This window comes from Heptranchias perlo, chromosome X (genome assembly GCF_035084215.1).
Source record: "Heptranchias perlo isolate sHepPer1 chromosome X, sHepPer1.hap1, whole genome shotgun sequence".
NCBI classification, from domain to species: domain Eukaryota; kingdom Metazoa; phylum Chordata; class Chondrichthyes; order Hexanchiformes; family Hexanchidae; genus Heptranchias; species Heptranchias perlo.
In genome coordinates, this window is record NC_090370.1 from 17514560 (window position 1) to 17541503 (window position 26944).

The 26944-nt window shown below is 48.9% G+C and overlaps 1 protein-coding gene across 3 annotated transcripts in view; it reads right to left on the reverse strand.

Annotated features, from left to right (window-relative positions):
* The window catches only part of LOC137307320 (natural resistance-associated macrophage protein 2-like), a 224919-nt gene extending 199233 nt beyond the window's left edge, over nt 1–25686 (reverse strand). For 2 of the 3 annotated variants that reach the window (XM_067976793.1, XM_067976792.1), the window contains exon 1: nt 6816–6910. In XM_067976793.1, the coding sequence (XP_067832894.1) occupies nt 6816–6858 (43 nt within the window). In that variant the 5' untranslated portion in view covers nt 6859–6910. Of the gene's footprint in view, nt 1–6815; nt 6911–25543 lie in introns of those variants that run through there. The other variant, XM_067976794.1, reaches the window with a different exon arrangement.
* Between the last annotated feature and the right edge of the window lie 1258 nt (nt 25687–26944).

Sequence of the window (26944 nt, forward strand, 5' to 3'; positions counted from 1 at the left end):
GCAGCTCGCGGTGGCGCTGAGGTTCCGTGCGTGTTGAAAGGACCGCAATGGGAGAGCCTTTCTCACCACCATCCAGGCTACATCCTGGTGCTTGTTGGTCAGTTCCAGCAACGAGACGTTCTGCCAAATGGCATCGACCGTCTGGTCAGGGAAGAAACCGAATGAGACCACCCTCTCATTCCTTGCAGGACTCTGAGAAAGTTTTGTGTCGACCACTGTGACAAGCCTTGTGGTCAAAAGGGCTCCTCCTCAGGAACTTCTCCACCTGGGACAGGTGTGGGGGGGGGGGGGGGGCCGGGTGGAGAAAGGAGGAAAACAGGACGGTCCAGTCGGACAGAACGGTCAGTGTTGGACAGGGAGAAACCCAGCATGTAGTCACACCTGGTGTTTGCGTACTGGGGTTCTACACGTATCCTGAGGCAGCCACACACAAACGTGGCCATCAGGATCAGAGAGACGTTGGGGACGCTCTTCCCTCCTTTGTCTGGGGGCTTGTACATGGTGGCCCTGTGGACACATTCTACCTTGGACCTCCAGACACAGTGGAAGATAGCTCGGATGACTGTGACGGCGGAGTTGTGGGGAATGGGCCAGGCCCCGGTCAGGTAGAGCAACACCGCAAGTACCTCACACCTTATCAGGTTCCTGCCGGTTATGGAGAGGGATCGCCACACCCACATACCAAGTTTCTGTTTGGCCTTGGCGATCCACTCCTCCTAGTTCTTTGTGCAGGCCAGAGGGCCCCCGAACCATATCCCCAGCACCTTCAGGTAGTCGGACCTGATGGTGAAGGGGACGAGGGACCAGGCCTCCCACCTGCCAAAGAACATGGCCTTGCTTATATTTTAGTTCACTCTGGCCCGAGGCCAGCTCGAAATGGTCGCAGATGCCCATCGATGTGTGGACCGACTGCTGATCGGAGCAGAAGACGGCGAAGTCATCGATGTCCAGGGAGGCCTTAATCGGAGAGCCTCCTCTGCTTGGGATCGTCACCCCTGACACCTGCATCCTTCCTGATGGACGCGACAAACAGCTCGATACAACGTATGAACAAGACTGCAGAGAGATGACAGCCCTGCCTGACTCCAGATCCGATCGGAAAGCTCTCCGACTCCCACCCGTTGATTAGGACTGCGCTACGATGTCCACGTAGAGCAGTCGGATCCAATCGCGGATTCTCTCCCCAAACCCCATTTTGGAGAGCAAGTCCATCATGTCCATGTGGGATATTCTGTCAAAGGCCTTCTCCTGGTCCAAGCTGTTGAGGCAGGTGCTCACCCCTCTGTCCTGCATGTAGGCAATTGTATCCCTGAGCAGCGCCAGGCTATCAGAGATCTTCCTACCGGGTACAGTACAAGTCTGATCGGGATGGATCACCAGCTCCAAAGCAGACTCGAGCCTGTTGGCGACGGCCTTAGACAGAATCTTGTAGTCGACATTTAGCAAGGAAATGGGTTGCCAATTTTTGATTTCTTCCACTTATAGATGAGGGTGATGATGCCTTTCCTCATGGACTCGGACATGCTGCCTGCCAGAAGCATACCCCCGTACACTTCCAGCATGTCTAGGCCTATCCAGTCCCACAGAGCCGAGTACAACTCCACCGATAAACCGTCGCTTCCAGAAGTTCTACTCTTCTCAAAGGACTGGAAAGCCTTGGTCAGCTCATCCAAGGTCAGTGGCCTGTCCGTGCTCTCCCGCTCACTGGCCTCTAAGACTTCCGTGATAGAGGACAGGAAGGACTGGGAGGCTATGCTGTCTGTGGGCTTCGTGTCGTACAGCCCAGGCATCCAATCGAGGGAGGAACCAAGCCACACCTTTCAAACATAAGCATGCTGTGAGACTGGTTCAGTTAGATGTATGATGGACAGCTCCTTTTCAATTGAGCTGACAATTATGTAGATTAAATAGTCGAATCATTCAGTTGATTTAGAATCTTGAGTGTAAGGAAATATAGTTTTCACACAAATGTATGAGGAATTCAAAGGGTTAGACTGAACGGGGTTATGGGTAAGAAACAACAGGAAGCAGCCTTAGTGCAGTAATCCTTGTGGTTAAAAACACAACCATGCTATCTGAGGGAAAAACAGTGAAACAAAGGATGGGCCTCTTTGTCCAAACATGTCACTAAGCAACTGCATTCCAGAATCAAGGAACAACGATTGATGGGCCCCTAAAAGTTCTGATAAGGGAACCATCTATATGTGGCTTAAATTTGCTGCAGTGAAAAGTGGGGCCAGGGGTTAACTCAGTGTATAAGTAGCCAGCCCATCAGACTCAGGGTAGAGGACAGGAAGAAAGTACCAGGCAGGTAAACGAGAGAACGTGCATGAAGGAACGGGGAACGAGGTTGCGGCTTCTACCCAAAGGACAACGGGTCAGATAATTCTCAATTGTGCTTTGTAAATTACTGCTTAAATACTGTACGGTATTGATTCTTACTTGCGCTAAATAAAGTCATACGGCTATTAACCATTATGGTGTCAGTCTCGAACGTTGAACAGAGTCAAAATTGACTACAAAAGAGATAGATCAGACCAGTTGCCGCAGTTGGAAAGTATAAGAAAGTAACTGCATATGTAAAGTTTAACCTCAAAATATTAGCTTAGCATTGACATTGCATTTATGTAGTTGATTATATCTTTTGATCTGTAGATTAGTAAATCTACTGTAAATATATTAGTTATATATTTATTTATTCACTTATTGTTCAAAGAAATGCGCTTGTTAAGTCCAAAACATGATCTGTTGCTCGGCCGCTTTTCAAAGACGGAAGAAAGTTCCTTGTGGAGGAACAGGATAGATCCAATAACTAAAACAATGCACTGAAAGGTGTTCAGTTCCTTATCCTGGACTCACTACGAGAAACTTATCCAGGTATCAGGGCCACTGAAGACACTGTCAAGGCCACGGGGAGCAAGGCTCACCTGAGAATAATATAAATACAGTAGCTAAAGTAACCAGGGTAAAGGGGGGCAGAAAAGACCCTGATATAACATTACTTCTCACTGTGAAGACTGCAAATGCTGGAAAGACATAGCAGGCTAGTTAACATCGGAAAAGAGAAAACTCACATTGCGAATTTGAGAGAGGTACCAGAAGACTACGAGGTCCTCTGGAACTATAGCCCATTATGAGTCACCACCTTCAGAAGAAGAGGGGAGAAAATGCGGAGTGCCCATTGACACCACTGTGTCAGCCAATGAGTTGGGGGGGGGACGAGACTTATAGCAGCACTCACAGCAAACAGAAGGGCACAGAATGTACTCTGGGTGGGGAACTTCAATGTCCATCACCAAGAGTGGCTCGGTAGCACCACTACTGACCGAGCTGGCCGAGTCCTGAAGGACATAGCTGCTAGACTGGGCCTGCGGCAGGTGGTGAGCAAACCAACACGAGGGAACAACTTACTTGACCTCGTCCTCACTAATCTACCTGTCGCAAATGCATCTGTCCATGACAGTATTGGTAGGAGTGACCACCGCTCAGTCCTCGTGGAGACGCAGTCCCGTCTTCGCACTGAGGACACCATCCAACGTGTTGTGTGGCACTACCACCGTGCTAAATGGGATAGATTCAGAACAGATCTAGCAGCTCAAAACTGGGCATCCATGAGGTGCTGTGTGCCATCAGCAGACAGCAGAATTGTATTCCAGCACAATCTGTAACCTCATGGCCCGGCATATTCCTCACTCTACCATTACCAACAAGCCAGGGGATCAACCCTGGTTCAACGAGGAATGCAGAGGAGCATTCCAAGAGCAGCACCAGGCGTACCTAAAAATGAGGTGCCAACCCGGTGAAGCTGCAGCTCAGGACTACGTGCATGCTAAACAGCGGAAGCAACATGCTATAGACAGAGCTAAGCGATTCCACAACCAACGGATCAGATCAAAGCTCTGCAGTCCTGCCATATCCAGTCGTGAATGGTGGTGGACAATTAAACAACTAACGGGAGGAGGAGGCTCTGCAAACATCCCCATCCTCAATGATGGCAGAGTCCAGCACGTGAGTGCAAAAGACAAGGCTGATGTGTTTGCAACCATCTTCAGCCAGAAGTGCCGAGTGGATGATCCATCTCGGCCTCCTCCCGATATCCCCACCATCACAGATACCAGTCTTCAACCAATTCGATTCACTCCACGTGATATCAAGAAACGGCTGAGTGCACTGGATACAGCAAAGGCTATGGGCCCCGACAACATCCCGGCTGTAGTGCTGAAGAGTTGTGCTCCAGAACTAGCTGCGCCTCTAGCCAAACTGTTCCAGTACAGCTGCAACACTGGCATCTCCCCGACAATGTGGAAAATTGCCCAGGTATGTCCTGTCCACAAAAAGCAGGACAAATCCAATCCGGCCAATTACCGCCCCATCAGTCTACTCTCAATCATCAGCGAAGTGATGGAAGGTGTCGTCGACAGTGCTATTAAGCGGCACTTACTCACCAATAACCTGCTCACCGATGCTCAGTTTGGGTTCCGCCAGGACCACTCGGCTCCAGACCTCATTACAGCCTTGGTCCCAACATGGACAAAAGAGCTGAATTCCAGAGGTGAGGTGAGAGTGACTGCCCTTGACATCAAGGCAGCATTTGACCGAGTGTGACACCAAGGAGCCCTAGCAAAATTGAAGTCAATGGGAATCAGGGGGGAAACTCTCCAGTGGTTGGAGTCATACCTAGCACAATGGAAGATGGTAGTGGTTGTTGGAGGCCAATCATCTCAGCCCCAGGACATTGCTGCAGGAGTTCCTCAGGGCAGTGTCCAAGGCCCAACCATCTTCAGCTGCTCCATCAATGACCTTCCCTCCATCATAAGGTCAGAAATGGGGATGTTCACTGATGATTGCACAGTGTTCAGTTCCATTCGCAACCTCTCAGATAATGAAGCAGTCCGTGCCCACATGCAGCAAGACCTGGACAACATCCAGGCTTGGGCTGATAAGTGGCAAGTAACATTCCTGCCAGACAAGTGCCAGGCAATGACCATCTCCAACAAGAGGGTATCCAACCACCTCTCCTTGACATTCAAAAGCATTACCATTGCCGAATCCCCCTCCATCAATATCCTGGGGGTCACCATTGACCAGAAACTTAACTGGACCAGCCATATAAATACTGTGGCTACAAGAGCAGGTCAGAGGCTGGGTATTCTGCGGCGAGTGACTCACCTCCCGACTCCCCAAAGCCTTTCCACCATCTGCAAGGCACAAGTCAGGAGTGTGATGGAATACTCTCCACTTGCCTGGATGAGTGCAGCTCCAACAACACTCAAGAAGCTCGACACCATCCAGGACAAAGCAGCCCGCTTGATTGGCACCCCATCCACCAGCCTAAACATTCACTCCCTTCACCACCGGCGCACTGTCGCTGCAGTGTGTACCATCCACAGGATACACTGCAGCAACTCGACAAGGCTTCTTCGACAGCACCTCCCAAACCCACAACCTCTACCACCTGGAAGGACAAGAGCAGCAGGCACATGGGAACAACACCACCTGCACGTTCCTCTCCAAGTCACACACCATCCCGACTTGGAAATATATCGCCGTTCCTTCATCGTCGCTGGGTCAAAATCCTGGAACTCCCTTCCTAACAGCTCTGTGGGAGAACCTTCACCACACGGACTGCAGCGGTTCAAGAAGGCGGCTCACCACCACCTTCTCAAGGGCAATTCGAGATGGGTAATAAATGCTGGCCTCGCCAGCGACGCCCACATCCCATGAACGAATTTTAAAAAGTCTATTTTGCAGCAAACAAAGCTTATTTACAGAGTGTATTTAAAAAGACTACGAACTGCAGCAAACAGAACTAACTCATAGCCGAAACTGCAGCAACTTCTCCCGATAAAAGCAGGGTGATTTCTCCAGAAAAATGCAGTGAGTGGAGGATAGTTACATCATACAAATTATGTGCGTAAAATCAATCCCACTCACTTACAGCAGTGCGGTCTCCAGGCAGGATTGACGGGGGAATTACCCAATCACCATCATCCTGGCCAGGAATAGTGGGGAGACTACATGTAGCCAAGAAAATGAGCTGGGGCCAGTTCTTGCAGTCACAGCACAGATAACTTTGAAGTGCTTTTGCTTGAGAAAACAAATCACAGTGGCTCAAAAAATCCCAAAATAGTATGAGAGCTGTTAGCAGAAATACAGTACGGCTGAGCACAATGTTCATTACCAGCAGTCAGGCACTCATTACAGTCCCTCCCTTCTTCCAGGACAGTAATAAGCACCTCTGGCCCTCCACAATTTCATTTCTCAACAACACATTATTCTGTCCTACTTAGCTCGCAATGCTTTGTGATATTAAAATCTTTGTCAGCCTTAGCTCACCGGAAGACTCAGTGCATAACAGCTCAATTCTGGAGTCTAACTTAGCTGATCTCACAACTATTGGGTTCAGTTCGCTGCGCTGGGGAGGAGGCAAATCAGCCAGGGGTCCCACTCCTGATCATCCCAACCATATCAACACTGTGACTACGAGAGCAGGGCAGAGGCTGGGTACTCTGCGACGAGTGCTTCACCTCCTGATCCCTCAGAGCCTCTCCAACAAGGCTCAAGTCAGGAATTGTAAACAATTTTACAACACCAAGTTATAGTCCAGCAATTTTATTTTAAATTCACAAGCTTTCGGAGACTTCCTCCTTCCTCATTTACCTGAGGAAGGAGGAAGTCTCCGAAAGCTTGTGAATTTAAAATAAAATTGCTGGACTATAACTTGGTGTTGTAAAATTGTTTACAATTGTCAACCCCAGTCCATCACCGGCATCTCCACATCAAGTCAGGAATGTAATGGAATATTCACCACTCACCTGGATGAGTACAGACGCAACAACACAAGAAGCTCAACACCATGAGAGAAGGGTAAACAAGCCAGGGTTGTCATGCCCGATGTTTATCTGATGACCTCTGTTGGATAGTGTGCATGGGTATGGACTTTGGTTCAGGACAGAATAATCAAATAGCCTGCCAATCGTCACTGCCCAGGCTCCCGCACGTAAAATGGCCACGTGACAAGGGGATAATGTGGAACTGTACCTGAGCAAGACTCGCTGTCTTCGGGGGGGGCGAGGGACACAAATTGGACCACGTTTCAAGAATCTGAGCTCCACTCTCATGAAATATGCCGTTTCTCGTACAGCACTCAATTAAGTAATTACGACGTAGATTTTGTTCTTTATCAAGATGCCAACACATCTGAGGACAGGCTACAAAGTTTCTTTAAAAAAGTTATTCTGGTTCTGAAGTCTCAAACCTGCACGGAGTGCAAAAAGTTGTAATTTTACAGTAACCCAATGAGACTGAGGGAGTTCTATGGGTTTCCTCACATACTGTATACAACAGTACAGCTACTCAGCTCTGTCACACAGAGAGAAAGGGACTTTGTGTATTCTGAGCCAAGGCTCTGTGCACAGTTATAAACCGAAACAAAAAACATAGAGGAGGATTCACCACTACCCCCAAACTGCTGCTTCACTCCTCCATTATCGACAGCCATTCCCCGAGGGAGTGGCGTCATTGCCACCTCCTTGGATAGGCCACCAATAATCTCTTCACCACCATGCTACTACCCACTGCCGCACACTGACCCCAGGCACGATCCACTACTCACACACTCCCTCCCTCCCTCCCTCCCTCCCCCCCAACGTGCTACACACACACACCCTCCACCTCCCCCCCCCACCCCCGCCTCAAACACACACAGCCATACAAAGTCCCCAGACACTGCCATTGCCCACTGCCCCATACACTACCATTGCCCACTGCCCCATACACTGGGAGTGTCTTTCTGGATTTTGTTTTGTGCTCAAGTCCTGGAGTTGGGTTTGAACCTCCACCTTCTGGCTGAGGGGTGAAAGGGGGACTAACTGAGCCATGGCTGACACACACAGTATTAAAGATCACCAATTCCTCCAATAGGACATCTCAACTGTCATGCTGCAAACAAAAGCAAAAAATAAGCTCCTCGTGTAAAGTCTAACGTTGCTGGCCGTGTACAAGATAAGGTTCTATCTCTCCCAATCTCGAGAGCCTCCTCACCCTTTCTTGCAACTCATTGTCCAGTATCTGGCTTTTCCTGATAAAGGTTTAAAGCAAAGTCTACTCCCTACCCTGACCTCTGAAGTCTGAATAATGCAATTATCAATGAATTGCTAACATGTCTGCCACTCTGGGCCTTTGTTCATGTAATATTCCCAACACAGAATAGTTTAAAGCAGAATTAGATCTGAAACCAGCTAGGACTCCCATTTCCACTGTATGGGGGATCTGCACAGCAGCACTGGTGGAAACGGTGAAACATTCACAGCTGTTTAAAATTGAAAATTGTGACTAACGTCTGACACCGACATCAGGAGCTCGGTACTGACCTACAATGTGAAAACTGCACATCCGGCCTCGACAGGTCGGCTCTGTGTTCAACTTGACCTCAGTGTAAGGGTCTGCGGTGGGCACTGTTGGGTCCAGAGAGCAACTGAAAATCCCCGGTTGAGTAATGAGAGGGTCACTGGAACAGAGAGGGTTGTAATGAGAGGGTCACTGGGACAGAGAGGGTTGTAATGAGAGGGTCACTGGGACAGAGAGGGTTGTAATGAGAGGGTCACTGGGACAGAGAGGGTTGTAATGAGAGGGTCACTGGGACAGAGAGGGTTGTAATGAGAGGGTCACTGGGACAGAGAGGGTTGTAATGAGAGGGTCACTGGGACAGAGAGGGTTGTAATGAGAGGGTCACTGGGACAGAGAGGGTTGTAATGAGAGGGTCACTGGGACAGAGAGGGTTGTAATGAGAGGGTCACTGGGACAGAGAGGGTTGTAATGAGAGGGTCACTGGGACAGAGAGGGTTGTAATGAGAGGGTCACTGGGACAGAGAGGGTTGTAATGAGAGGGTCACTGGGACAGAGAGGGTTGTAATGAGAGGGTCACTGGGACAGAGAGGGTTGTAATGAGAGGGTCACTGGGACAGAGAGGGTTGTAATGAGAGGGTCACTGGGACAGAGAGGGTTGTAATGAGAGGGTCACTGGGACAGAGAGGGTTGTAATGAGAGGGTCACTGGGACAGAGAGGGTTGTAATGAGAGGGTCACTGGGACAGAGAGGGTTGTAATGAGAGGGTCACTGGGACAGAGAGGGTTGTAATGAGAGGGTCACTGGGACAGAGAGGGTTGTAATGAGAGGGTCACTGGGACAGAGAGGGTTGTAATGAGAGGGTCACTGGGACAGAGAGGGTTGTAATGAGAGGGTCACTGGGACAGAGAGGGTTGTAATGAGAGGGTCACTGGGACAGAGAGGGTTGTAATGAGAGGGTCACTGGGACAGAGAGGGTTGTAATGAGAGGGTCACTGGGACAGAGAGGGTTGCAATGAGAGGGTCACTGGGACAGAGAGGGTTGCAATGAGAGGGTCACTGGGACAGACCGGGTTGCAATGAGAGGGTCACTGGGACAGAGTGGGTTGCAATGAGAGGGTCACTGGGACAGAGAGGGTTGCAATGAGAGGGTCACTGGGACAGAAAAGGTTGCAATGAGAGGGTCACTGGGACAGAGAGGGTTGCAATGAGAGGGTCACTGGGACAGACAGGGTTGCAATGAGAGGGTCACTGGGACAGACAGGGTTGCAATGAGAGGGTCACTGGGACAGACAGGGTTGCAATGAGAGGGTCACTGGGACAGACAGGGTTGCAATGAGAGGGTCACTGGGACAGACAGGGTTGCAATGAGAGGGTCACTGGGACAGACAGGGTTGCAATGAGAGGGTCACCGGGACAGACCGGGTTGCAATGAGAGGGTCACTGGGACAGACAGGGTTGCAATGAGAGGGTCACTGGGACAGACAGGGTTGCAATGAGAGGGTCACTGGGACAGACAGGGTTGCAATGAGAGGGTCACTGGGACAGACAGGGTTGCAATGAGAGGGTCACTGGGACAGACAGGGTTGCAATGAGAGGGTCACTGGGACAGACAGGGTTGCAATGAGAGGGTCACTGGGACAGACAGGGTTGCAATGAGAGGGTCACTGGGACAGACAGGGTTGCAATGAGAGGGTCACTGGGACAGACAGGGTTGCAATGAGAGGGTCACTGGGACAGACCGGGTTGCAATGAGAGGGTCACTGGGACAGACAGGGTTGCAATGAGAGGGTCACTGGGACAGACAGGGTTGCAATGAGAGGGTCACTGGGACAGACAGGGTTGCAATGAGAGGGTCACTGGGACAGACCGGGTTGCAATGAGAGGGTCACTGGGACAGACCGGGTTGCAATGAGAGGGTCACTGGGACCGACAGGGTTGCAATGAGAGGGTCACTGGGACCGACAGGGTTGCAATGAGAGGGTCACTGGGACAGAGAGGGTTGCAATGAGAGGGTCACTGGGACAGACCGGGTTGCAATGAGAGGGTCACTGGGACAGACCGGGTTGCAATGAGAGGGTCACTGGGACAGACCGGGTTGCAATGAGAGGGTCACTGGGACAGACCGGGTTGCAATGAGAGGGTCACTGGGACAGACCGGGTTGCAATGAGAGGGTCACTGGGACAGACCGGGTTGCAATGAGAGGGTCACTGGGACAGACCGGGTTGCAATGAGAGGGTCACTGGGACAGACAGGGTTGCAATGAGAGGGTCACTGGGACAGACAAAGCTTTAAAAAGTCTCAGTAACCAACATCCCCTATTTCTCAGTTGTACAGCAGTGTCCCAAAGTGATTGGAGAGCATGGCGAGTGGATTTTCCTCAGATGGTGATAACCCAACCTTGAGAGCTGGACAGGGACCAAGTGTCACTCGATAATTACAGTTGGAAGTGGCCATTCAGCCCATCCTCGCCCTCCATTCTCCTCGCACAGCTTCCAATTGTCCAGGGTTTGCGCCTACAGTCCAGTACCCTACCCAGAGTCCATTCTACATGTTGATCAGTGTGTAAAGAACTTCCGGACATCTGTCCTAAATTCCCCTTTCCCCGGTTTAACCCGTTTCCCCTCGTCATCGTTGAGTTAGAAGTAATTTTCCCAAACTGCTTACTACCTTACATACCTCTAAAAGGTCATCTCTCAGACACCTCCTCTCAAACAATAAATCTGACGGTCACAACCACAGGCCACACTGGAGGAAACATACCTGTGATAATTGTGTGAGCATAGTATTTACTGTCACACGTGGTAAATGTACAAGGCAGGGATCCTGGACCAAACTGATCATTCAAATACAGCATGTATACAGTCAAACCTAAATGTGGCCTCCAATCCTTGCTGAAACTCCATTATATATGCCCTTTATATAGGAGTTGGGATAACGACAGCAATCCATAGTATTTACACCCTCTTGCTGGGGGCCAATGGCATCATAGACGCATCCAGACAAGGAGGCAATATCTGCCATTCGAGGCAGCAGAACCACCATCAAATATACATAGTGGTGCCAGCAACACATTACAACAACTTGCATTTAAATAGCGTAATCAGACAAAAATTGACACCAAGCCAAAGGAGGAGACATAAGGAGGGGTGATTGAAAGCTTAGTCAAAGAGGTAGCTTTTGAGGAGGATCTTAAAAGGAGGAGAGGGGAGCGGAGAAGTTTCGGGAGGGATTCCAGAGCGTAGGACCTAGACGACTGAAGGCACAGCCGCCAATGGTGGGGCGAAGGGAATGGGGGATGCACAAGAGGCAGAGACCATTATTTCTGGCTCATTGAATGCTCAGCCTGCAAATACTTTCTGCCAATGCAGTGTGTCGGCCTATATCGACCTTTCCCAGTCCTCGGGGAAGGTCCGTGGCCAGAAGAGAGTGGATTCTGCAGCACCAATAGCCGCAGTGTACTACAGGAATGGGTTTGGAAAATCAAGGGCACAAGGCAGTTGGAGGAGGTACTGGTGACAAGCTGCAGCTGAACGGGAATGTCACCAAGACTGTGTTACCGTTGGCAGCTCTCACCAACCCAACTATGTCACACATTGGACTATAAAATAGTCTCACCTCTGACTGCTTACTGTGCACTAAGTCTTCCACAGTCAATGACAGTTTTACATCACAAGGTTGATACATGGCATAAAGCAGCTGGAAAGGCCAGAGAGAGGAAAACATTTGGTGTTTAAACAGTTAGAGCACAACAATTGGTCTCACTGTCCCTAAACCAGAGAGAGGGATAACTGAAAGAACGAACAAACGAAGTTGCATTTATATAGCGCCTTCATGACCTCAGGATATCCCAAAGCGCTTTGCAGCCAACGAAGTACTTTTGAAGTGTAGTCACTGTTATAATGTAGGATACCCAGCAGCCAATTTGTGCACAGTAAGCTCCCACAAACAGCAATGTGATAATGATCAGATCATCTGTTTTAGTGATAATGGTCGAGGGATAAATATCGGCCAGGGCACCAGGGAGAACTCCCTTGTCCTCCTTCGAATGGTGCAATGGGGTCTTTTTACGTCCACCTGAGAGGGCAGATTAATGTTTCATCTGAAAGACGACACCTCCAACAGTGCAGCACTCCCTCAGTACTGCACTGGGAGTGTCAGCCTGGATTCTGTGCTTAAGTCTCTGGAGTGGGGTCTGAGCCCATGAACTTCAGACTCAGACGGGAGCGATACCCACTGAGCCACGGCTGACACAATCAACTAGGATTCCCGTTCCTGATCGCTATCCAGTGAGCACGTGTTGGGCCAGGACAGAACTGGGCTTGGCACATGGTAAATATCCTGCCAACATGGACTGTCTAGGCTCACACATGAAGAACGACCACTTACATGAGGTATCAGAGGGAACTGTTCCCTGGGCAGAAGGCAGTAGCACCTTTGCTGGGGGAGGCATAAAAAAAATTTGAAGAACCACCATCAAAAGCAAATAGTCAGGGTTCTGCTAAATACTGTGCTTCAAGGGCTGAGTGTTTACCAACTCACCACAGGTTGAGAAGTTCACTGCACAGTGAAAATCTTAGATTTTAGAAATCAGATTACTCTGCTGTAATCCCAGAGAATGCTTTCTTTCTCCCATTTCCAAGACACCCAGCAAGTCTGGCACGGAGTGTCAACCGTGGCTCAGTGGGTAGCACTCTCGTCTTTGAGTCAGAAGGCCGTGCGCTCAAGCCTCACTCCAGAGACTTGAGCCCATCATCCAGGCTGACATTCCCAGCACGGTACTGAGGGAATGCTGCACCGGCGGAGTTGCCGTCTTTCGGATGAGACCTTAAACCAAGGCCCCGTCTGCCCTTTCAGGTGGACGTAAAAGATCCCAGGGTCACTATTCAAAGAAGAGCAGGGGAGTTCTCCCCGGTGTCCTGGGCCAATATTTATCCCTCAACCAACATCACTAAAACAGATTATCTGGTCATTATCACATTACTGTTTGTGGGATCTTGCTGTGCCCAAATTGGCTGTCACGTATCCTACAATACAACAGTGACTACGCTTCAAAAGTACTTAATTGGTTGTAAAGTGCTTTGGGACGTCCTCAGGTCGTGAAAGGCGCTACAGAAATGCAAAACTTCCTTTCTTTCGGATGAGACGTTAAACCAAGACTCGACCCATGGGGGACAAGCAGGGAATTCTCCTGATCTCTTGGCCAACATTCCTCCTTCAACTATCACCACCAAAAATAAAATGATCATTCATCTCATTGCTGTTTGTGGGATCTTGTGTGCTTACATAAAAGTAATTAATTGTATGTTATGCTCTTTGATGTTTCGAAGATATCACAGGCATTGCACAGAGCGGTACGCTGGCTCCCAGCGGCTATAATTCAAACTCAAGGAACTGCTTGGAAGCCAAACCACGGCTGGGAAATGTGTAAGTAGGACAGCACAGGGTTAAAATCAGATTTGATGCAATGATCTCTGCCTCTTCAATTTAAAATTCAAATTGACCTGGCAGTAGATGGTAGAACAATTCCCGAGACTACCCGATTGGTTGGGATGTGAATGAAATTGAGAGTCACTTCAACAAAAGCACAGGCAAAGACTAGCTGGTCTATCCTGACACAGTGCAATCCACCCACACCATTAAACCCATCCCACAGTCACCCAATCTCCTGGAGAGGCAAAAAAACACCATAGGTCAAATAGTTAATGATCCATCGCTGGAAGAATCAAAAACTCAGACATGCCAGTGAATAATTTACAACAGTCAGCCTGTTGAAGTGTGGCAGTGGGGTAATCATTGACTGGCTGGAAAATACTGTAAAACTCCCTGACGCAGCCAAGAGCTGAGTTTGACTCACATCCATTGTGTCACACACGCACACATTTCTCTCTCAGCAGCTCTCTTACGTTGCAGGAGGGCAGCTGACATGCAGGTCCTCCCTCTACCGACTAACCTCCAAGTATAGGAAAGGCCATGTCCCAAGATCTGACAGCACTATAGACAAAACAAAAATGTGGGCCTGTGTGTGGAGGTGGAAGAGGTGGGTATGATTCATAATGAATACTTGGAGTCTGTCTTCACAAAGAGGGGAGGATGATGTAAACATTGCAGTTAAGGAGGAGGAGTGAGGAATGATGGATAGGATAAACATAGTGAGGGAGGAAGTATTAGGGGGCTTTGTCTCTTTGAAAGTAGATAAATCGCCAGGCCCGGATGAAATGTATCCCAGATTGTTAAGAGAAGCAAGGGAGGAAATAGCACAGGCTCTGACCATCATTTTCCAATCCTCTCTGGCTGAAGGCGTGGTGCTGGAGGATTGGAGGACTGCTAACATTGTACCGTTGTTTAAAAAGGGAGAAAGGGATAGACTGAGTAATATAGGCCAGTCAACCTAACCTCGGTGGTGGGCAAATTATTGGAAAAAATTCTGAGATATGGTATTAATCGGCACTTAGAAAGGCACGGATTAATCAAGGACAGTCAGCATGGATTTGTTAAGGGAAGATCGTGTTTAACTAACCCGATTGAATTTTTTGAGGGGCAACAAGGAGGGTCAATGAAGGTTGCACCTTTGATGTAGTCTACATGGATTTTAGCAAGGCTTTTGACAAGGTCCCACATCGCAAACTGGTCAAAAAAGTACAAGCCCATGGGATCCAAGGGAAAGTGGCAAGTTGGATCCAGAATTGGCTCGGTGGCAGGAAGCAAAGGACAATGGTCGACGGGTGTTTTTGTGACTGGAAGGCTGTTTCCAGTGGGGTTCCACAGGGCTCAGTACTAGGTCCCTTGCTTTTTGTAATATAAATCAATGATTTGGACTTAAATGTAGGGGGCACGATTAAGAAGTTTGCAGATGATACAAAAGTTGGCCGTGTGTTTGATAGTGAGGAGGAAAGCTGTAGACTGCAGGAAGATATCAATGGACTGGTCAGGTGGGCAGAAAAGTGGCAAATGGAATTCAATCTGGAGAAGTGTGAGGTGATGGATTTGGGGAGGGCAAACTAGGCAAGGGAGTACACAATAAATGGGAGGATACTGAGAGGTGTAGAGGAAGTGAGGGACCTTGGAGTGCATGTCCACAGATCCCTGAAGGTAGCAGGACAGGTAGATAAGGCGGTTAAGAAGGCATATGGGATACTTTCCTTTATTAGCCGAGGCACAGACAGTTCAGTAACACAGGACACTGCGCTCGACGGGCTTTTCCCTGGGACAGCGAGACAGATATCAACTCGGTCCGCCCAAACCTGTTGGACAGCTCCTTCAGCTGGATGACCATGACCGAGTGTTGCCGACTGGCACACTCCAAGGTCCAGGAGTACGTGCTGCGGGACGCAATGAATCGAGGTGCAACCTACGCAAAGGTCCTATGGAGAATGGCCTCCGTGTAAGGCCATTCCACCCTGTATTGTACAGCATGTATTATAAAAGATATGTACTGTGTTTTAAATTGTAATATTGGAATCGTATTGTGTATAATCCGTGTCATATTGTTTTAAATTGTATTGCCTTGGACTTGTGGTATCTTTAAATTTTATGAAAATAAAGTATATTTTGAAATTTAAAAAAAAGCCGAAGCATAGAATATAAGAGCAGGGCGGTTATGCTGGAACTGTATAAAACGCTAATTCGACTGCGTACAGTTCTGGTTACCACATTACAGGAAAGATGTGATTGCACTAGAGAGGGTACAGAGGAGATTTACGGGGATGTTGCCAGGACTGGAGAATTTCAGCTATGAGGAAAGATTGGATAGGCTGGGGTTGTTTTCCTTGGAACAGAGGAGGCTGAGGGGAGATTTAATTGAGGTGTATAAAATGATGAGGGGCCTAGATAGAGTGGATAGGAAGGAGCTATTTCCCTTAGCGGAGGGGTCAATAACTAGGGAGCATAGATTTAAAGTAATTGGTAGAAGGATTAGAGGGGAGTTGAGGAGAAATTCTCTCACCCAGAGGGTGGTGGGGTTCTGGAACTCACTGCCTAAAAGGGTGACAGAAGCAGAAACCCTCAACTCATTTAAAAAGATGCGTCAACGCCAGATTCATCAGCCGCACTCAAGACAGTCCAGAATGTCACCCAGAACGCAACGCCATCGACGCTCTCAAGACCAACCGCAACATCGTCATCAAACCAGCGGACAAAGGAGGAGCCATCGTCATACAGAACAGAACGGACGATTGCAAAGAAGCATACCGACAACTGGACAACCAGGAACACTACAGACGGTTACCCGCAGATCCGACCAAAGAACACACCCACCAGCTCAACAAACTGATCAAGACCTTCGATCCGGACCTTCAAAGCATCCTACGCGCTCTCATCCCACGTACTCCCCGCGTGGGAGACTTCTACTGCCTCCCAAAGATACACAAAGCCAACACACCCGGACGTCCTATCGTATCAGGCAACGGATCCCTGTGTGAGAACCTCTCTGGATACGTCGAGGGCATCCTGAAACCCATCGTACAGGGAACCCCCAGCTTCTGTCGCGACACTACAGATTTCCAACAAAAACTCAGCACCCACGGACCAGTTGAACCAGGAACACTTCTCACCACGATGGACGTCTCGGCACTCTACACCAGTATCCCCCACGATGACGGCATCGCTGCAACAGCCTCAGTACTCAACACCAACAACAGCCAATCTCCAGACGCCATCCGACAACTCATCCACTTCATCCTGGATCACAATGTCTTCACCTTCGATAACCAGTTCTTTACCCAAACACACGGAACAGCCACGGGGACCAAATTCGCACCCCGATACGCCAACATTTTCATGCACAAGTTCGAGCACGACTTCTTCACTGCACAGGACCTCCAACCAACGCTATACACCAGATACATCGACGACATTTTCTTCCTATGGACCCACGGCGAAGAATCACTGAAGAGACTACACGATAACATCAACAAGTTCCATCCCACCATCAAACTCACCATGGACTACTCCTCAGAATCGGTTTCTTTCTTGGACACACAAATCTCCATCAAAGACGGGCACCTCAGCACCTCACTCTACCGCAAGCCCACGGACAACCTCACGATGCTCCACTTTTCCAGCTTCCACCCTAACCATGTCAAAGAGGCCATCCCCTATAGACAGGCCCTACGAATACACAGGATCTGCTCAGACCAGAAGGAACGCGATGGACACCTACAGACGCTGAACGACGCCCTCGTAAGAACGGGATATGACGCTCGACTTGTCGATCGACAGTTCCGACGGGCCACAGCGAAGAATCGCATAGACCTCCTCAGAAGACAAACACGGGACGCAACCAACAGAGTACCCTGCGTCGTCCAGTACTTCCCCGGAGCGGAGAAACTACACCATGTTCTCCGCAGCCTTCAACATGTCATCGATGACGACGAACACCTCGCTAAGGCCATCCCCACACCTCTACTACTCGCCTTCAAACAGCCACCCAACCTCAAACAGACCATCGTTCGCAGCAAATTACCTAGCTTTCAGGAGAACAGCGTCCACGACACCACACAACCCTGCCACGGCAACCTCTGCAAGACATGCCAAATCATCGACACAGATACCACCATCACACGAGAGGACACCACCCACCAGGTACATGGTTCATACTCCCGTGACTCGGCCAACGTTGTCTACCTCATACGTTGCAGGAAAGGATGCCCTGGAGCATGGTACATTGGCGAGACCATGCAGACACTGCGACAACGGATGAACGGACACCGCGCAACAATCGCCAGACAGGAGGGTTCCCTCCCAGTCGGGGAACACTTTAGCAGTCAAAGACATTCAGCCACCGATCTTCGGGTAAGCGTTCTCCAAGGCGGCCTTCGAGACACACGACAACGCAAAATTGTCGAGCAGAAATTGATAGCCAAGTTCCGCACCCATGAGGATGGCCTCAACCGGGATCTTGGGTTCATGTCACGCTACACGTAACCCCACCAGCAGGAAAAAAAAAGTTGTCTGTTTTTAATACAACTGGAAATTCTCTCTCTCTCTGCCTTTCGAGTCTCTTTCTCTCTGTCTGTGTAATTTGACCCATTGTGTATTCAGTATACTGGGACCTACTGTTTTCCGTGGCTAACCTGTCTGAACACCAACGACACCTTTGATTGGTGTGATGGTGTCCCAGCCGAATATAAGATATGTGATTTGAGAACCTCTCATTCACTCACTCACCTGACGAAGGAGATAATCTCCAAAAACTTGTGATTTTAAAATAAAATTGTTGGACTATAACCTGGTGTTGTAAGATTCCTTTCATTTAAAAAGTACCTGGATGTGCACCTGTAGGGGTACGGACCAAGTGCTAAAAAATGGGATTAAGCTGGATCGCTCTTTTTCGGTTCACAATGGGCCGAATGGCCTCCTTCTGTGCCATAAATTTCTATGATGCTATGAAGATGCTGCTGCTGGGATAAGGTTTCTATAATGTAAACACAGGGAGCTGCTCCTGTCCTCTCTCTCTGTGGGGCTCTATTTTAAAAGTGAACCGAATGCACCAACAGTGCAACATTCGTAAAAATTCATTCTTGGAATGTGGACATCGCTGGCAAGGCTGGCATTTATTGCCTCTCGCGAGTTGCCCTCCAGAAAGTTTGATACACCTAAGTGACTTGCTGGGTCACTTCAGAGGGCAGTTAAGAGTCAACCACATTGGTGTGGGACTGGAGTCACTGGGCAAGGACGGCAGATTTCCTTCCCAGAAAGAACATCAGTGAACCAGTTGGGATTTTACGACAATCTGACAGCTTCGTGGTCACTTTTATTGAGACCAAATCTTAATTTCCAGATTTTTTTTTTAAAAACTGAATTCAAATTCCCAAACTGCCATGGTGGGATTTGAACTCATGTTGTCTGGATTAATAGTCAATAAGATAACCACTCCACTAATGTACCCATCGCGAGAGAGTAAAAGGGGGTGAACAGCACATGAAGGTCCCTGTCCTGAAACACACGGCAATTTTAAACACCAAGTAAAAGCACCGACTAGATTTATGCCCCTGTACGAACAGGCACACACCATACACACCCCTCTGAGGGCAACTCCATGGGGTCCACACTCAAGAGACACATACATATGTCACAGGAGCTTCTCACTGCATGGACAGACCACAGATGGTGGTTGAAGTGAAGAGTAACTGAGAATCAAAAAAGTTAATGATGTTCTTTGAAGCCTTTTACTGAACAGACTGTGTGATACCCAAGTAATGGGCAGCATCGAACGACCAGACAGCTCAGACATCAGACGGACGATGATTTGCGACCCGTAAGGTTACACGAAGACCCCGATTTGTTTGGAGGTGGTCTCACAATCTCACCCAACGTTTTGAAATGAATCTGGGAACTGATTCATGATCAGAATTCTCCAGTTAGGACATGGCTGTAATACTCCAGAGCTGGCAGGAGTCCAAATAATTAGGGATTAAAAACCTTTCAAACATCTGGCCAAACTTGAATTAATCAATGACAGCGTTGTTTTTCTGCTCCTCTCCTGAAGGCACCGACTCCGGGTGCCACAGGCAGGAGTCACCCTTCAGCACCTTGCTTTAGTGGCCACTTGTGTGGGCTGAGACAGCATGTGTCAGCAGGACATGTGATTGTGGCGTGCATCGCCGCCCAGTCATTACCCAACATCTGCACGCACTCATTTTCCAGCAGGGGTCACTGGATGGTGATCAGGAGCAGAAACTCAGGCTGCTTTTCCCCTCTCTAATCCATGAGTGCTCAGGACCAATAATAGCGCCCCTCCAGTCACCCGAGCAAACTCAGCACGGACCAGAAACCGAACCTGGGACCATCTCATCTGAAAGGCTCAGTACCACACTGGATGGTACATTTACCCAACCGCACCATCGGGGAGGAGACTGGAGCTTTTGCATGGGATGTCCTACATGCTGGAGAAAACCTGATCTTTGTGCCATAACATTCCACTTTCTACGCTGAGATTTAGCACTGTGGACCCCAAAACAGAAGTTAATCAGTCATTCTATTAGCTCCTGTACAAGATTCCAACAACCGCTACCATCTTCCTTTGTGCTAGGTATGACTCCAGCCACTGGAGAGTTTTCCCCCTGATTCCCATTGACTTCAATTTTACTAGGGCTCCTTGGTGCCACACTCGGTCAAATGCTGCCTTGATGTCAAGGGCAGTCACTCTCACCTCACCTCTGGAATTCAGCTCTTTTGTCCATGTTTGGACCAAGGCTGTAATGAGGTCTGGAGCCGAGTGGTCCTGGCGGAACCCAAACTGAGCATCGGTGAGCAGGTTATTGGTGAGTAAGTGCCGCTTGATAGCACTGTCGACGACACCTTCCATCACTTTGCTGATAATTGAGAGTAGACTGGTGGGGCGGTAATTGGCCGGATTGGATTTGTCCTGCTTTTTGTGGACAGGACATACCTGGGCAATTTTCCACATTGTCGGGTAGATGCCAGTGTTGTAGCTGTACTGGAACAGTTTGGCTAGAGGCACGGCTAGTTCTGGAGCACAAGTCTTCAGCACTACAGCTGGGATGTTGTCAGGGCCCATAGCCTTCGTTGTATCCAGTGCACTCAGCCATTTCTTGATATCACGTGGAGTGAATCGAATTGGCTGAAGACTGGCTTCTGTGATGGTGGGGATATCGGGAGGAGGCTGAGATGGATCATCCACTCGGCACTTCTGGCTGAAGATGGTTGCAAACGCTTCAGCCTTGTCTTTTGCACTCACGTGCTGGACTCTGCCATCATTGAGGATGGGGATGTCCACGGAGCCTCCTCCTCCCGTTAGTTGTTTAATTGTCCAGCACCATTCATGACTGGATGTGGCAGGACTGCAGAGCTTTGATCTGATCCGTTGGTTGTGGAATCACTTAGCTCTGTCTATAGCATGTTGCTTCCGCTGTTTAGCATGAATGTAGTCCTGTGTTGTAGCTTCACCAGGTTGGCACCTCATTTTTAGGTACACCTGGTGCTGCTTCTGGCATGCTCTTCTACACTCCTCATTGAACCAGGGTTGCTCCCCTGGCTTGTTGGTAATGGTAGAGTGAGGGATATGCCGGGCCATGAGGTTACAGATTGTGGTGGAATACAATTATGCTGCTGCTGCTGATGGCCCACAGCGCCTCATGGAAGCCCCATTTTGAGCTGCTAGATCTGTTCTGAATCTATCCCATTTAGCACGGTGGTCATAGAGTCATAGAGTTATACAGCACGGATAGAGGCCCTTCGGCCCATCGTGTCCGCGCCGGCCATCAAGCCCTGTCTACTCTAATCCCATATTCCAGCATTTGGTCCATAGCCTTGTATGCTATGGCATTTCAAGTGCTCATCCAAATGCTTCTTGAATGTTGTGAGGGTTCCTGCCTCCACAACCCTTTCAGGCAGTGAGTTCCAGACTCCAACCACCCTCTGGGTGAAAAAGTTCTTTCTCAAATCCCCTCTAAACCTCCCGCCTTTTACCTTGAATCTATGTCCCCTTGTTATAGTCATGCCATACAACACGTTGGATGATATCCCCAGTGTGAAGACGGGACTTCGCCTCCACAGGGACTGTGCGGTGGTCACTCCAACCAATACAGTCATGGACAGATGCATCTGCGACAGGTAGATTGGTGAGGACGAGGTCAAGTAAGTTTTTCCCTCGTGTTGGTTCGCTCACCACCTGCCGCAGGCCCAGTCTGGCAGCCATGTCCTTCAGGACTCGGCCAGTCGTGGTGCTACCGAGCCACTCTTGGTGATGGACATTGAAGTCCCCCACCCAGAGTACATTTTGTGCCCTTGCTACCCTCAGTGCTTCCTCCAAGCGGTGCTCAACATAGAGGAGGACTGATTCATCAGCTGAGGGAGGACGGTAGGTGGTAATCAGCAGGTTTCCTTGCCCATGTTTGACCTGATGCCATGAGATTTCATGGAGTCCGGAGTCAATGTTGAGGACTCCCAGGGCCACTCCCTCCTGACTGTATATCACTGTACCGCCACCTCTGGTGAGTCTGTCCTGCTGGTGGGACAGGACACACCCAGGGATGGTGATGGAAGAGTCTGGGACGTTGGCTGAAAGGTATGATTCTGTGAGTATGGCTATGTCAGGCTGTTGCTTGACTCGTCTGTGGGACAGCTCTACAAATTTTGACACAAGTCCCCATATGTTAGTGAGGAGGACTTTGCAGGGTCAACTGGGCTTGGTTTGCCTTTGTCGTGTCCGATCCAGTTTTATTCTTATTGTGAGCTGCTCTCAACTCTCCTCTCATCACTCCTGAAGTGGACCGTACGCCACGTCAGAAGACCAGTTCAGAAAATCCTAATGAGATAAGAGCACAGGAGGGGGCCATTTGGCCCGTTGTGTCTGCGCTGGTTCTTTGCTGGAACAATCTACAATTAACACCAATCTGCTCTCTCCTCACAGCCCTGTATCTTCCCCTGCTTCAAATATTTATCCGGTTTTCCTTTACATAATGCCCATTTGATCTTCTTGAAGGAAAACTTCAGGGGGGAAATTCTCCAGAGGCTGGAGTCATACCTAGCACACAGGAAAATGGTTTGTGGTTGTTAGAGGCCAATCATCTCAGCCCCAGGACATTGCTGCAGAAGTTCCTCAGGGCAGTGTCCTAAACCCAACCATCTTCAGCTGCTTCATCAATGACCTTCCCTCCATCATAAGGTCAGAAATGGGGTTGTTCGCGGATGATTACACAGTGTTCAGTTCCATTCGCAACCCCTCAGATAATGAAGCAGTCCGAGCCTGCATGCAGCAAGACCTGGACAACGCCCAGGCTTGGGCTGATAAGTGGCAAGTAACATTCGTGACACACAAGTGCCAGGCAATGACCACCCCCCTGAATGGCATCACCATCACCAAATCCCCCACCATCAACAACCTGGGGGTCACCATTGACCAGAAACCCAACTGGACTAGCCACATAAATGCCGAGGCTACAAGAGCAGGTCAGAGGCTGGGCATTCTGCGGAGAGTGCCTCACCTCCTGACTGCCCAAAGCCTTTCCACCATCTGCAAGGCACAAGTCAGGAGTGTGATGGAATACTCTTCACTTAACTGGACGGGTGCAGCTCCAACAACACTCAAGAAGCTCAACACCATCCAGGACAAAGCAGTCCGTTCGATCGGCAGCCCATCCACACCACCTTAAGCACCCATGCCCTCCACCACCGGCGCACCGTGGCTGCAGTGCGTACCATCTACAGGATGCACTGCAGCAACTCGCCAAGGCTTCAACAGCACCTCCCAAACCCACGACCTCTACCACCTAGAAGGACAAGGACAGCAGGTGCATGGGAACAACACCACCTCCAAGTTCCCCTCCAAGTCACACACCATCCTGACTTGGACATATATTGGCCGTTCCTTCATTGTCGCTGGGTCAAAATCCTGGAACTCCCTACCAAACAGCACTGTGGGAGATCCTTCACCACACGGACTGCAACGGTTCAAGGCGGCGGCTCACCACCACCTTCTCAAGGGCAATAAATGCCAGCCTTGCCAGCAATGCCCACATCCCAAGAATGAATTGTTAAAAATACCAACCCTACCTCTTCTGACAACAGCATCCAGCTGTTTCTTAAATAAGTCCAACCCCTAGGCCTCACACACCCTTCCCGGTAACTGTGTTGCAGCTCTTTACCTTCTGTCTAAAGAAATTCCCCCTGGTGTCTGTCACACCTTGAACTCTGTGCCCTCTTGTGCTGCTATTCTGGTGCTTCTCCAGGTATACTGTCTCTGTTCCATTCAGTATCTTGTTTATCTCTCAGTTAAAGGCTGATGAGGGCTTTCCTCACAGCTGTCCCACACCAGCGATAGACCTAGCTGCTCTCTTGTACTGTTTCCAGGCACTGTATTCTCCCCACCCTCACCCAGCTCCCGGTGACCAGAACTGTTCCCAGTACTCCAGGTGCAGCCTGACCAAAGCCCTGCCCAGTTCCAGCAGGGGTCCTCGGAAGTTGAATATAACTGATTTGGTTTTTTATCCCCATTCACTTCATTTATTGCCGTCTCACACTGGTGACCAATGAGTCATCTTCCCCCTTGGATCTAACCCAGCTTCCTCTTTGGCCAGCTGTATCCCGCGTGGGATACATGAGCCTCCTATTTTTACTTCAAATATGTAATACCTTGCACTTATTTGTATTAAACTTCATTTGCCACTGATCAGCCCAGGTGCAAACCCTGTTGAGCTCTCTTTGTAAGATCTCAGTTGCACTGGGGTTCATTTCTAGAGGGATAGAATTGAAAAGCAGAGAAGTTATGTTAAACTTGTATAGATGTTTAGTTAGACCACACTTGGAGTATTGTGCACAGTTCTGGTCTCCATATTATAAAAGACTACAGAGGCATTCGAGAGGGTGCAAAAAAGATCCACAAGGATGATACCAGAACTGAGAGGATATACTTAATCAGAAAAGGCTGAATAGGCTGGGGCTCTTTTCTTTAGAAAAGAGAAGGCTGAGGGCTGACCTGATAGAGGTCTTTAAGATTATGAAAGGGTTTGATAGGGTAGACATAGAGAAAATGTTCCCACTTGTGATGGAGACCAAACCTAGGGATCATCAATATAAGATCATCACTAATAAATCCAATAGTGAATTCAGGAGAAACTTCTTTACCCAGAGAATGGTGAGAATGTGGAACTCACTACCACAAGGAATAGTTGAGGTGAATATTTTAGATGCCTTTCAGGGGAAGCTAGAAACACATGAGGGAGAAAGGAATAGAAGGATATCCTGATAGGGTTAGAGGAAGGAGGAGGCTTGTGTGGAGCATAAACACCAGCATAGACCAGTTGGGCCGAATGGCCTGTTTCTGTACTGTACATTTTATAGAATGTAACTTCCCATCTCACATTACAATTAGCATCAGCCTGCCAACCGATCCACAACCCCTGACACCATCAAAACCCGTTCGAGGCAACGCTTCTGCTCAAATAAAAAAGTACACATCAACACATTCCTTCCGTGGCGAAGAATCCCGAACCCAGACACCTGCCAAGGACATCCGGTCAGAAAAGGACAAGGTACCAGGGTCCCCTGAACCCCGCACAGGAGCTGGTACATTCCAGATCTGTCTGTCTCGGCCCCACTGTGTGGACAGTCCATTGCCTGGCCGGGGGAGGTGAAAGCATCGATTTAACCTGAGGCGCAGAGAAAGTATTTCTTTTCCCCTGCCACGAGGACAGTGAATGAAGAAGTTGGCGGAGTGCCGGACAGGCCTCTTACCTGCACACTGGGCACGGCCCACCCGTCCGGTCCGTCCGCCTGACTGACTGATTCCTCTTCAACTTTAATCGGAAAGGTCCGACCTCCTGGCCCTCATCACATCGCGCTCCTACCAGGGCTCCTGTTGCCGCTCTCTCTGTCAGGCAGCGCGGACCTCCGGGCGCAGCGCCACCCACAGGAGCGGCTGAAACAAGGCTGCTTCTTAATTTGCTTGTGCACACCAGGCTGTATACATGATTTTGTAAGTGCTATTTTATGTATATTATTTTATATATATTATTTAATATATACTATTTTATATATATTTTGTTTGTACTATTTTATATAGAATTGCGTACATATTATTTTGTGTATATCACATACTATTGTATATACCATTATATAGAATCATAAATCATAGAAGTTTACAACATGGAAACAGGCCCTTCGGCCCAACATGTCCATGTCGCCCAGTTTATACCACTAAGCTAGTCCCAATTGCCTGCACTTGGCCCATATCCCTCTATACCCATCTTACCCATGTAACTGTCCAAATGCTTTTTAAAAGACAAAATTGTACCCGCCTCTACTACTGCCTCTGGCAGCTCGTTCCAGACACTCACCACCCTTTGAGTGAAAAAATTGCCCCTCTGGACCCTTTTGTATCTCTCCCCTCTCACCTTAAATCTATGTCCCCTCGTTATAGACTCCCCTACCTTTGGGAAAAGATTTCGTCTATCTACCTTATCTATGCCCCTCATTATTTTATAGACTTCTATAAGATCACCCCTCAACCTCCTACTCTCCAGGGAAAAAAGTCTCAGCCTATCCAACCTCTCCCTATAAGTCAAACCATCAAGTCCCGGTAGCATCCTAGTAAATCTTTTCTGCACTCTTTCTAGTTTAATAATATCCTTTCTATAATAGGGTGACCAGAACTGTACACAGTATTCCAAGTGTGGCCTAACTAATGTCTTGTACAACTTCAACAAGATATCCCAACTCCTGTATTCAATGTTCTAACCAATGAAACCAAGCATGCTGAATGCCTTCTTCACCACCCTATCCACCTGTGACTCCACTTTCAAGGAGCTATGAACCTGTACTCCGAGATCTCTTTGTTCTATAACTCTCCCCAACGCCCTACCATTAATGGAGTAGGTCCTGGCCCGATTTGATCTCCCAAAATGCATCACCTCACATTTATCTAAATTAAACTCCATCTGCCATTCATCGGCCCACTGGCCCAATTTATCAAGATCCCGTTGCAATCCTAGATAACCTTCTTCACTGTCCACAATGCCACCAATCTTGGTGTCATCTGCAAACTTACTAACCATGCCTCCTAAATTCTCATCCAAATCATTAATATAAATAACAAATAACAGCGGACCCAGCACCGATCCCTGAGGCACACCGCTG